The sequence below is a fragment of the Varanus komodoensis genome, unplaced genomic scaffold (assembly GCF_004798865.1).
Source record: "Varanus komodoensis strain SLA01 unplaced genomic scaffold, ASM479886v1 scaffold9, whole genome shotgun sequence".
NCBI classification, from domain to species: domain Eukaryota; kingdom Metazoa; phylum Chordata; class Lepidosauria; order Squamata; family Varanidae; genus Varanus; species Varanus komodoensis.
The window spans coordinates 33,931,376-33,944,207 of record NW_025336598.1 but is presented as its reverse complement, the minus strand read 5'-3'; the positions used below and the strand labels follow the sequence as shown (position 1 = coordinate 33,944,207).

Below are 12,832 nucleotides of genomic sequence, written 5' to 3'. Positions count from 1 at the left end.
ATACAAAAATTCCAAATAAATAAATAAATATTTTGGTAGCTGAGTCCTTTGGTCCTAGTCCCTTTAAAAGGACTCTGGGAGCTGTTGGACTGGGACAGATTCAGATGTATGTTATAGGCAGACATATATTAGTCATGGAAACCTCTCTCTAGTGCGAACGTAGCGTTAACTGTGAGCCCCAGATACAGTTGACTTCTGGGAAACTCACAGCCAGCATGTTCTGGTCGAACACGTATTGAGGACAGCAGACCGAGAAAGCACTTTGTCTTGGCTGACTGGGAAGTTAATACACTCAGTCTCTTGGGGTTTCTCAGAAGTCCAGTTCCACTTTTATCCCCTATAAAGTGGGCACAGGATTCCAGCTCTAACTATCGTGACATTAGTGGAGAGAGGTGTGTGGTTGCTTTACTACTACTGATCCAACGGGGACACTGAAATCAGATCTTCCCCAATGTCTCCCTCGGTTTCAGCCTCAGATGTGAATTCTGATCCGCCGACGTGGGCTCTTGAGTTTTAGCAACTTGATTCTCCGCAAGTCCCAGCCAAAGACGTCAGGAACACTTTTCTGCTTTCTTTTAGATTGGACCATCAAGGCTAGGAGCTGCGCAAAGCCAGCAAGCGCCGCACGTCACCGCTCAGGAGCACCAAGGGCGAAAGTGGGAATCGCACCAGGCGGTCCTTTAACCTTCCGCCTTCCCGGCAACCCCCGGGCGGGAATTTAGCACAGCGACACCCTCAGATAGACTCAAGATAACAGTCTGGGACGGGTGGTCGCCGGTCTCGCGAGAGTTGGTTGTGGAGCGGCTGCTCGTGGCGAGTCTCGTCCGTTGGCTGCGCGGTGATTGGCAGGCGGCCTGGGTGGCTCTCGCCCCGCCCATTGCTCCAGCACTAAGCGGCCGCCATTGTCAGCTCGGGCAGCAGCTGGAGGAGGAAGCACAAACGGAGAGTGGTGGGGCGGTCAGGCGGCACTGCGGCGGGTAACGGTTGTGTCTCGTGTGCTGTCTTGGGCAGGGAGAGGGAGGCGAGCGGGCATATGCGGGTGCGGGTGGCGGCGCTGCCTCGGAGTGGCTGTCGGTGCTGGAGGCAAGTGTCACAGTTTTGAAGCTGGAGTCTCCATCTTGTTCTCGTGTGTGTGTGTGTGTGTGTGTGTATTTGTGTGTCTCAGTCTCACTCAGCTGAAGCCCTTGGCCCAGTTTCCTTTTCCTTTCCACTGGCAAGGCTCTGAGAAACAGACCCGACTTTGCAAACAGCTCCTTGTCGAGCAGTTTGGCGCCATAGCTGTAAAATAATATCTCTCAGATTTCTCCTTATCCACACACCTTTTATGTACTCAGTCAAGGAGGTTGGCTAGAAAGAGTATGAAAGGAAATGAGAGAGTATGCGAGAAAATACATCCTGTTTTACTACTCTACTACATTAGATATTTTAATTTTTATTTGTCACTTTAAAAAACATCAAGGAGGGTAGCATGTTTCTTAGTTTGCTCACATAGATTAGGAATACAGGAAGTTGCTTTATACTGAGTCAGACCATAGGTCTGTCAAGCTCAGTACTGTTGACACTGATTGGCAGCAGCTCCCCTGAGTTTCATGTAGAAATTTCCCCAACCCAAGGGTGTCCAGGGTTGAACCTGGTACTTTCTGTATGCAAAGTAGGTGCTCAGCCACTGGGCTATGCCCTTTTCTTACGTTAGACTGAGAAAATTGTTATTCCACCCAGTATGCTGCAAGGCTGAGTTGGAGCCCGGATCAGCTGGTAGCCTCTGAAAGTGTGTACTTTGTTGTTGTTCTCTGAAAGTGTGGACTTTAACTTTCATCATCTTCAGTTAGCATGATCAATATCTAGGTGTGCTGGGAGCTGTATTCTAGAATCATCTGAAGAACAGTCTGCTGTGTCCCTTGCCTGTCATGAGCTCTTGCCAGTGTATATTGTAGATTATTTATATCAATCATGTTTATATCAATCACATCAATCTAAAACATGTTTTGATTGAGCCATCCTATATAATGTTGATGACTTCCTCCTCCTCAGTTATTCTCTGTCTTGAGAGGCAGCATGACACACATTTTGGAGCTGCTTCATTTTTGTCACAAGCTAATGGAAATCTCCTTGTTCCACTTAGAAGTGGAACATCTCATTGCTCCATTTCTTTTCCCTCTTTGCTCACCTAATTAGAATTTTATATTATAAGCTCTTTAGCCCACACTGAATCATAACTGAAGTTTGGCATAACTCTTCCATTCCTAAAGATAAAAAGGATGCTATCTTACTGGTTAATTGCTAATTCTAATATGTGAGAAACTAGTTTACTTTCAAGGAATACTCTCATTAAGTGTGTTAGAGTAATGACAAATGTGGCAAATGGGTATGGTAGGGTTTGTCATGGGAAAGAAGAGAATAATTGTTTCCCAAATGTGTGTGCAGTGGCTTAATTAAAGTGTTTCCATTATCCTAGATCAGCTAAATTTGCGCCCAACTATATAGCCAAACTTCTTTTGTCACAGCTGTTGAAAAACTTTAAATACAGTATGTGTGTACATGACTGCTATCTCTCCTCCGTAAGAGGACATTCACATTCATTCTGGTGAGGACCTCAAAATTGCCCCTTCATTTCTGGATAAGATAATGACAAAAGTAGGGAGAAAACAGATGTACAGATTTGTCCCAAAGGAAGAACACTGCTTACTTAAATGTTTTCAGTACTGGGTAATATGTGTTGCAATTAGGTCTAAATCCTTGCTATTGTTTGGTGTTGCAACAACTTTTGGGACACAAATGCTGAAAAGGAAGGAAAGTTTTTATAGCCTTCACCCATGGCAGCCTTATTGTAGATAAGCTCCTCCTTCAATTTGCTGCAGTAGTGCTGTACCTATTTCAAGTCTGCTTATTATATCCTTTTCCTGCAACTATGAGAAATGAACAACATGATCAACTTGTGCTGTTTATAGAAAAGTGAATCGAGAAGAGGGAAGAAAATAACACTTTTCTTCAAACTCTGTCTCCCTTGCTGATTTTTCCTGTTGAGTTCTGGTTCTATGATTTTGTCCCAGTTGTGCTGTCTTATTGGAGGAAAATAGTGGAACAAAATAGTTGGAAGGAGGAAAATAGTGGATAGTGGATTCTGGTTCTCTTGTCCATGTTCTGTTAGTCCCAAAGTCATGCCCAACCCATTGCAACCCCATGGACGACATTCCTCCAGGCTCTCCTGTCCTCCACCATCCTCCGGAGTCCAGCTAAGCTCACACCAACTGATTCAGTGACTCCATCTAGCCACCTCATCCTCTGCCATCCCTTCTTTTGCCATCAATCTCTTGTCCATACTGCGCTTGTAATACCCTCCTGCCAGTATGTGAATTTGGTGGATACCCAAATCTGGCAGATACACAAGTCTCCTGTGTAATGTCTAGTTTCTGTTTAGATGCCCTAATTTATAACTGGGTGAAAATGAAGGAACAGCAACTCAGTGAGTAGGTTCACATATCATACTAACCCATTCTGCACATAATCAGTAATGGCTTGGTTGTTCACAGAACAACCCAAAATAGGCCTGGTAGGTGATTAGATTCACTGTGAATTGTCCCAATTCCTCTTCCCTTGCTTCTCTAGCTGGTGTCCCAGGGAACTTTTAATTTCCTTTCCCTGCTATGATTGCAAGCACTTTTTCATTCACCACAGCCAACCTCCTTTTTGTGACAGCCAGTAACAGCTCTTCCAAAATGTCTTAAGATATATATTGAAGGAAATCTCACTAGTGTACTTTTTTCTTTGCACTTTTTGCTTTTTTAAGCTGGACTTGTGAAATTGCACATGTGTGCACTTGCAGGAGTGAGAAGTAGAAAGCCTTTCCCTGGACAGTGTCCTGGAGGTGTCTGTTGTCAAACTATGGGCATTGACCTAGAAAGACTGCAAATCAATATACTTTTTTAAAATTTGTATTCTCTTAACAGTTGTAAAAGGGTAAGCAGTCAAAGGAAAGCAAAGTCATGAGTAATCTTTGCTTGTGGAAGCAATTAACAAGTAGATATCCCATTTGTGGTGAGATCCTCCAGTTTTTTGGGTTGGACGCAACTCTTTCCAGTGACCTTGCACTTATCTTTATTTCCCAACATTGTAGGTGCTCAGGAAGATGGAAAAACACAACTCACCCCTTTAACAGGAGCATGGAATTTAGGCAGCTAGCTGTCAAATTCAGGCTCCCCTTCAAATGACATATACATTTGGCACATAAACAACAACCCTGATTTACCTTTTCAAAATCCCCATTTTGAAAGGAAGTCTGCTCATGGGCTGCTTGCAGGAGTCAGGAAAATATGAAAAAGCACAAGGATGCTGAAAGGAGACAAGTCTAACCAAAAACAAAAACCATGAAGGAGGTTATCTGTTGCATACCTGTCCTTCCACAAGTTTGACTAAAAAATGTAATGAGTAAAGAAGTGAATAAATGTGTAGAAATGTCTTGCACTTAAAAAATAGAGTGGTGAAGCAGTGACAGCTCTGCTGATGTGTCACATGGCAAAAGGTAGTCTCCAATAGAAAAGGGGAAGAGACTGCATGCCATGAGGTCTTGTTGCAGTAGGGGACATGGATAGTGATGGTTGCTCCATTGTGTCAGTTGGGCCACTGGAGAAGGCCTGGGTGAGCTCAGCAGGAACAGTGGGGAAAGTGACACTCTTGCTGATCAGGTTACTTACTAATTGCCAGAACCCACATCACTCACTTGGATTAGGATGACACAGCAGCCCATTGTGGGTTCACCCCTAAAACAAATCATAGATTGTCAGGGCGGCATATTGTCCTCAAACAAGTACTCTTACAGAAAGTGGACCACATATGCAAAGTATGACAACACACTGACTTATCACCCACAGTGGATTGTCATGGCATACAAACCTACTCAGTCTTGCTTCCCCTTTCTCCTTATTCACTATGTTGAATTGGATTCTGAAAAACCTTTATGAAAGTTAGTATAGCATAAAGGTTAGACTGGGATCTGGGAGATCTAGGTTCTACTCCCTGCTCAGCTGTGAAGCTCACTGGATGGCTTTGGGCCTGTCACTGACTCGCAGCCTAACTTACCTCTTAGGGTTATTGGGAGGAGGAGGAGGATTGTGTAAGGATTATGAGTACCTTAAAGGAAGAAAGTTGGGATATAAATATGATAAAAAAATACAAACAGGTCTTTGTTAATGCAGGCTGCTGAGATCCCAAGTTATACATTTCCAGCATGCAGATATGATTACATTGCCGGCAGGATTTCCTTTTAAGTTGATACTTGTTAATTTTGCCCTGTAGAAACATTTTACAACTCTATCCACATATATCATGATTCAAATGTATTTTTCTCATTAGATTTTTATTTCTACAGAAAGGAAATAAAACAGTTAGTACAATGTTCAGCATTGCTTGGCTCTCATAATTTAAATGAACGTCTTTTAAGAAACTTGATTAAGACATACCCTTATGATCAGGCACCATTTAAAAGAATGAGTCTCTCTGCATTTATGCGATCACACGAATAAGCTCTTCTTAGAATTCATTAAGATAGCATGAAGACAGGTGTAAACTCTGTTAAAGGAAAGTTTCTTAAGAAAACGTCAGCAGTAATGGATAAAAAAAAGTAAACAGAGGCAAGAATAGAAGGCCATTTCAATAAGGGGTGGAAGGCAACACAGGAGTCCATCAGGAAACTGTGTTAGCAGTCAGGACTCATTAAAAAATGAGATGAACTTCAGAGACGGTTGGTTTTTCAGTGACACTGGGGTGTGATAGCAAAATGGATTCTCCATGGAGAGAAGCAGTATGCTTTTTGGAGGCAAGGTGGACAGCATAGCCATCATGCTGCATATGAATAGTCAGGGCTGGCTACTGTTGGAACAGGATGCTGGCCTGCAAGGGCTTTAGTCTGATTTACCAGACTGTTCTTTTAAAAGACATGGGTTTTCTTTAAATGTTAATTATCAGTGATAATCAGTTTGATTTATGTGATGATTAAACTATAGCATTTGTCTAATCAGTGCAAATGTTAATAAAATAAATCAAGGACAGTGTACTTCTAACGATGCTTTCAGGTATACATGAGTTGCATTCCTATACATGCTTAGGTGGAAAATAATTCTACAACTCTCTGCATTCTCAGACTTTCTTGGTTGACAAGGGAACTGTTCTGTAGGATTTTTTTCTGTTTGAATATGCGTAACATTCTGCCCTTAAAGAACTTTGCAGATCACTTAGTGCTTGAAGTACTCTGCTACTAATTTCAGTGAAATGGGTAGATGTAATATTCTTGAATAGGTTACTTCTGCAGTGTGTTAGTGGGCAACTTGTAGAGCAAAATGTGGAAGTCCCCAACTCCTATCAGCATTATCTAGCATGAAAAAAGATGGGATTGTAAACTAATATGCCTCAAGGTATCTACCTTTGATAGATGATGTCAGTGGCAGGACAGGAACAAAACAAAAAAAGGACAAAGGCATACACTTTTTTTTAGTGGCAGCACTGAAAAGATATGGTAAGATATAAGTATCCCAGTTCAAAGTTAACGTAGATGGAAAAAGTTTAAATCTGGATTTTTGCAGAAGGAAACCTTAAAAGAAAAACACTGTATTTGGGAATTTCTTACAGCAAATCACAGTGTGTTGAATGCCTGATAAATGCACAGACTGAACTAAAAACTTTTAACAAAGTAACCTTAACCATTTTTAATGTGAAACTTTGAGTACACTATATTTTTCTGACATAGTGGCTCTTTCCTTGCCCTTTCTGTCATTCTCATGTAACTTACACTAACCAGTTTATCTTTTAAGGGGAAAGGAAGTCATTTTGGTATATTTAGGAACATCTGATCCCATGATTTCACCTCCATACACTGTGATAATAAATATATCATTTAATAAAACAACATTATGCCATAGCCATTGAAATGAATGTTATGTAGGTACGGAAAATGCAAGAATGAGAAACATTCTGAAGCTAGAAAAAGGAAGGAACTGGTTATGCAGCAACACAGTATGTTCAACTTAGGGAAGGCTGCCTGATAAAACTTTTTTTCTCTCTTGACTGAATCTGTGTGCAGTCATAGAAGCATAACTTGCAACTTCCAAAAAGTCAAGGGTAAGGAGTAATAGGAACAAAGAGGCAAGAATATACTTTTAAAAATAGAAAAGTGGAACTTGGCATCATTTTAGTGATGCTGATGTAACAAAGAAGAATTCGCATGTGCCTGCATCAATATCTCATTGAAACTATATTTTCTTGCCGCTTGGTGGAAATGTTAGCATGCTAGGGTCCCATGTACACTGGCATTTTTTCATCTGATTGGAAAATCTGAATATTTGTTTCACAGTATATAGAAAATGGAATCAAAACCGTCAAGAATTCCACGGCGGGTATCTGTTCAGCCATCCAGTTCTCGAAGTGTTAGGACAGGAACTGGAAGTGGAGGAACCAACATAACTGACTCATATCATATGAGAGAGTCTTCATTGAGACCGGAATCTGGATGCCAGGTAAATTTATGTTTGCAGTCGTATATGCTGCATCCATCTTCAGCTTCTAAGTGTCAGCTTGGTTATATCAAACATGCAGAATAATGTTTATCTTCTTTTCTTCCCCCTATCATTCTCCCTTAAGTAGTTTATGAGAAATTGCATTATTAAGGGAGTGGTCTTGTGTACATTTAGAGAGAAAAAAGCCCTACAACTCCCAGTTCTGCCACTTGAATAAGTGCGGCTTAAACTTCCATAGGATACATTTCATTGTTGTGAATTACAGATGTAAATTGCTCCTTAGTTCCCTTTTTTAATATTATTTTCTTTTAATGCAGTCTAATTTTAGTAGTAGTTAAATGAAGATAAATTGGTCATGAACGCTTCTACCTTCTTGCTCTGAAAAAAGTAAATATGTTAGGGGCTATAGGCTAGTTTGGATTTTCATATCACAGGATGGAAACAGTGCTCTAACCTTAGAGTTGGGAATTGGAACTCTGTCCCTCCCCCACCCCCGCACAGCTGTTGCGGGCCGAATCATGCCAGCCGGCCTCTGAGGTTAGGAATGCAATCATGGAGAGGGGGATAAGACGGGTGTTTCAGGGGAGGAGAGGCCATGATAACGAGCCATCCTGTCATCTCTCCAGCTACCTCCTCTCCCACTCCCAGTGGTTCCAGCTAGTAGAAAGCACAACGTAGGAGTACAGGGAGGTGAGGTTTGCTTCTGCAGCTGCTAAATGCATGTATCCATCCCTCTGAGACAAGGCTTTGCAACTAGAAATTATTTCAGTTCTCAGTGAATTATCAGAGGCAAAGTGAATGGGACTTCAAACCACCTGACTTTGGGGAAAGGGGAAAACCTCTTTCCTTCTGCCTCTAACTTTTATGTTGTTTGTGCCATGTGGCAGTCTTACCTAGCCCCTTCCAGAATGGCCATCATTTGCTCGCATTCCAATTTGCTCGCATTCTAATTGGCCATCATTTGCTTGCATTCTAAAAAGTGCTGCATTTTAGTATGATTGCAGCATTGCTTCTCTTGTCTCCCCAATGCTGGATTATCCAGCCTCCACTGAGAGATGCAGTGCATCTCTTGTGTGCAGTGTAACACCTCTGGCCATTACATTCCTACCATGTACAGGCTCTTTTTCTTCCTCTTCTTTTCTCACATACTTACAATAATTATGGATGTACTCCCAATAGTAGACTTTCTGTGGAGCAAATGCAGTACTGTAGTGCATGTTTGATCTTTGATAATAGTGTATATAATTGTGTAATTTCTGCAACTTTGGCATTTTTCCTTAGCTCTTGTTTGTGTGCTCCGTTCAGTACTTTCTCTTCTGTCAAGTTTCTCGGTGTCAAGCTATGTTAGTTTTATGAAGATTATGTAGTGTAGAAGCATTGTCTTAGAAGGAATGGTTTCTAATGGTTTCTATTGAAGAGGTATACAGGGCCTCACTGAGAGAACCAAGTGTGTTGTGTGCTAGCTTGCGTTTTTGGACGTTTAGCAGAATTAAGTATCTAAAAATAGATATACTTCATGTAGCTACTTTTAGCTTTGGTACCACTCTGTAAGACTGACCTATGAAATGATTTGGAAGGGATTTGTAACTCTTCTCTCTGCTGCTTTTCTCAGTACAATTGCAGTAGATTATATAAGTAGGCATTTTTTCTGTTGAAATGTATGTAAGAATGCCTTACATGTGCTGCTTGTAAAATGGATTGCATTCATTCAATAGCTGGAATACTGGATAAAGTTTACTTAGAAGATTCTTTAACTTGGGCTGCCCTCCTAATATATGCAATTTGGTGAGCTCAGTGGTTCTTAACAGTAAGCAGGAATAAGAATTGAGGTCTTAGTAATATTGTTGTAGCTCAAAATTAAATGTGTATATAAACATTTACATCCATTTTCACAAAGTGCTTAAAGAAGAAAATAGAAATAACATCAATCATTAGAAATTATGGCCAAATATAAGTAGAAATAGAAAGTTTTTATGTTTCCTACAGAGAGCAGTGGTCAGATAATTCCAAAACCTACAGGTTACAGGGGTAATGTTCTGTTGCTAGACATCAGTGTTCTGAACAGGCGCAAGGGATATAGCTCATTGGTATATGTGCTAAGATAGCGAGATAAAGTTTCTCAGGCATGTTGATCCCAAAATTTGTAAGGTTACCCGGGTCAAAAGCAACTATCAAATGAGCAAATGAGTTTGGCCTGGAATTTACAGACTGATAGTGCTATGGGAGCTAGGTTTATATAAGGGTTCCTTACATTATCTGCCATCTGTCTTATGATACTTACTGTGTTGACATTTTTCCACAGACTCATAGAAAACAAAATAATGCTTTATAATAACTGCCCTTGGGACCTTCAAATGATGTAGAAAAGCAGATTAGAACTGTTAAACTGCTGAGTAACTGAATGAGAAACTATAAAATTTAAATGGGTAGAATAGCTGAGAATATTTGTTCTGAATACAAGAAATAACAAGACTGAGCTATATGAATTACGAATCAGGCAGAGCTTCTCCTTTTACTATCTTCTATTTGAAGGCTTCAGAAATGCCAAAATACAAGGAACAAAGGAAGATTCGTAGCTATTATTGCTGTATTGGATTCCTCACTTGCAAAAATCTTTTGCAAATTTTTAAAATATCATTATGAAAGATAATTCTTTTAGAATCTTCATTTTCCCAACAAACTGTTCCTCAAGTCCATTTTAAACATGTTGTTGGCTATATTGATATTACTTGTTCCATAATACTGAATTTTATTTGTGTAAACTAGATGCTGAACTATGCAGAAGGAGAGAATCCAACTAAAATTAGATGAGTGCAACCACTTTTATGAGTGTGGATCATCAGATACTGCAGTGTGTTCTACTGGCATAATATGTACGGCTGAATGATTCAGTGGAGCGCTGCTATTACTATTTGAATGTAGAATGCCCCTGTTGGTTACTGCTTTAAGTCTCAGGTGCATCATTGCATTCCCAGTCACAGATCCCTGGCAGCTAACATTGCAGGTAGCAGTAACACTGTTTATATGTGTTGCTGAGTGTAAACATACCTAGTATATTTAAACAGGCCATGACCAGTAGTTACCTTGATGATAAATTCTTCAATTAAGAAGGATGAATTCTGCCCTAATAGAAAATTAAGATGTTAAAGAACTAATGATCTTAGAGATGGTCCAGCTCTTATTTCTCCCCCTCCTTGCTACATATCATTTCTAGTCTTGCTAACATAGGGCACTACTGCAAGGGAAGAAGTCCTTACTTCCTGAGCAAAATGTCTGCATTTCTCTCCATTCTTTGTATAGCTCTGATCTTACTTGAGACATAGGTGAATGAAAGCAGAGTTCTTTCTATGGTGACCATTTCTTATCAACTTTTTAAGATAATGCTATATCTGTATCTAGAATGCCCATTCTAACAGGTAGAAAAATGTCATATTTCTTGATTTTGATAGTGCATAAATAAGAAAATAAGCTCTGTAATATTTTGGTAGCAGTCCAAGAATATAAATCTCTTTAACATTTTGATGTTTTAGATTAAATGTAGCAAATGTTGCTTATTAGACTTAATTGTAAGGTATAATGACTTGAACAGAAGGCTGAAATAAATATCTTGCTTTGTAGGAATCTAGCCGGTTGCATAGTTCCAGCAGAGACTGGGCAATTGGAGAAAGTGAAGTATATGAAAGCCCATGGAAGCTTCCAGCTTCATCTCCAACTCGTTACTCAGGAACACTTGATCGTCCATGGTCTGGAAGATTTTTGGGAAGCAGAAACAGATTGGTAAGAGCTGTTAAGTTGTCTCCTAAAGGGTCACCTAAAATACTTTTAAAGTTATAACTAGCTGCTTAATATTTTGATGTTAAATTAATTTCTCATAATCACATTTCAAAGAAACATGTAAGCAGCATCAATAGTCAAGATTTGTGTTAAAAGGTACAGAGGGATTGAAGAAATGTGTCTGGGATATTTCCAGAAAAAAATACACTAGAAAAATATCTGTGAGGATTCATGCTTTTCCAATGTGGATTTCCTCATCCAAGTTTAACTTTTATCTTACTATTTTTGCCCTGCAGTGTTTATACTAATAGGTTGTTGGTGTTCCTGTGTGGAGGGACACAAATACACTGTAATTTTTAAACAGTGGAAAACTTGTCTACACAACATGATATCTACAAATAATTTTGCAACTTCACCATGGGCGGACAAAACCACATTGTTCACTCAAATGCAATTTTAAACAATATTTACTTATTTATTTGTAATGGAGGTAGCATCCGCTTATGATAATATTTTAATGATTCCACTCAGGCCACATAAGATCTTAAGACTATAAGAGGAAGAGGACTAGAACATCAAATGTTAGCTGGAAATAGGCAGAAGCAGTGAAATGGATGCCAGAATCCATGGGATAAGTCCAGGAAGTTCTTCCCTGGCCTCAGCTAAAAGAGGTAGTCATGAAAAGTTGTCTATGGTTATGCTTCCCATTCTGTGTCTGTGCTTTTATGGAAAAAGTTAGAATTTTTAGCTAGATGCACTGGATTTTACATTAGAAGATAAATTCCTCAACTTGTGGTAAGGATAGGCTTTATCTATGATTATGTTCATGTTTCTTAGTATCATGCAGTATTTACATATACCTGTAGTTGGCTATGGAGTGTACAAAGAACGGGAGAAGAATTTACTTAATACTCAAAATCTGAGGTTCAGAAACATTTAGTGGAAGAATGTTCACCTTCAGTCTTCTTCCACTAAATGTTCAAAGTGAAGTTTACAGCACATAGGGAGATCAACTTTACTCAGGTTTACCGCCTAATGCAATTATTTCAATTGCATGCCTTTTTATATTGATGGAGAGCCTGTGCATAGACTACTGTGAAATGGAGGCATGCATAGTCAGAGTTCCATGTCATCATGGGAGGCCCCATGCATAGCATGGCCACCCCTTTGTAAACATGTTTCCTAGTACATAGCTGTCAGGGGGAATGGGGCCCTTCCCTTTGTGGGAATGCCATGTAGGAGAATGCCTGACTAGGACACTTGATGATGTTGGATCTGTACTTAGGATTATGTAACTAATCTCTTGTGGATGGGTATTTTGTGCTAGCTGTGTTCTCTTATGCATAATTGATCTGTCCCCAGACAGTTGTATTTGGGTAACATAGAAACATAGAAATAGAGTGAGTCAGAAGGGGTCTCCCAGGCCATCTAGTCTGACCCCCGGCTCCAGCCAGCTCCACTCACGACATGCCCGCCATGTGCATGTCTAGCCTATCTTTGAACACTCTCACCGATGGGGCCTCAACGACCTCTTGTGGAAGCCCATTCCACAC

General features: G+C 40.1%; 1 protein-coding gene across 12 annotated transcripts in view; it reads left to right on the top strand.

Moving 5' to 3' along the window:
• Positions 1-384: 384 nt before the first annotated feature.
• Positions 385-12,832, top strand: part of LOC123016973 (E3 ubiquitin-protein ligase MARCHF7-like) — a 27,940-nt gene continuing 15,492 nt past the window's right edge. For 6 of the 12 annotated variants that reach the window (XM_044417870.1, XM_044417868.1, XM_044417867.1 and 3 more), the window contains exons 1-3: positions 386-977; positions 7,343-7,505; positions 11,124-11,282. In XM_044417870.1, the coding sequence (XP_044273805.1) occupies positions 7,353-7,505; positions 11,124-11,282 (312 nt within the window). In that variant the 5' untranslated portion in view covers positions 386-977; positions 7,343-7,352. Of the gene's footprint in view, positions 1,084-7,342; positions 7,506-11,123; positions 11,283-12,832 lie in introns of all 12 variants that reach the window. The other 6 variants (XM_044417872.1, XM_044417871.1, XM_044417863.1 and 3 more) reach the window with 5 other exon arrangements.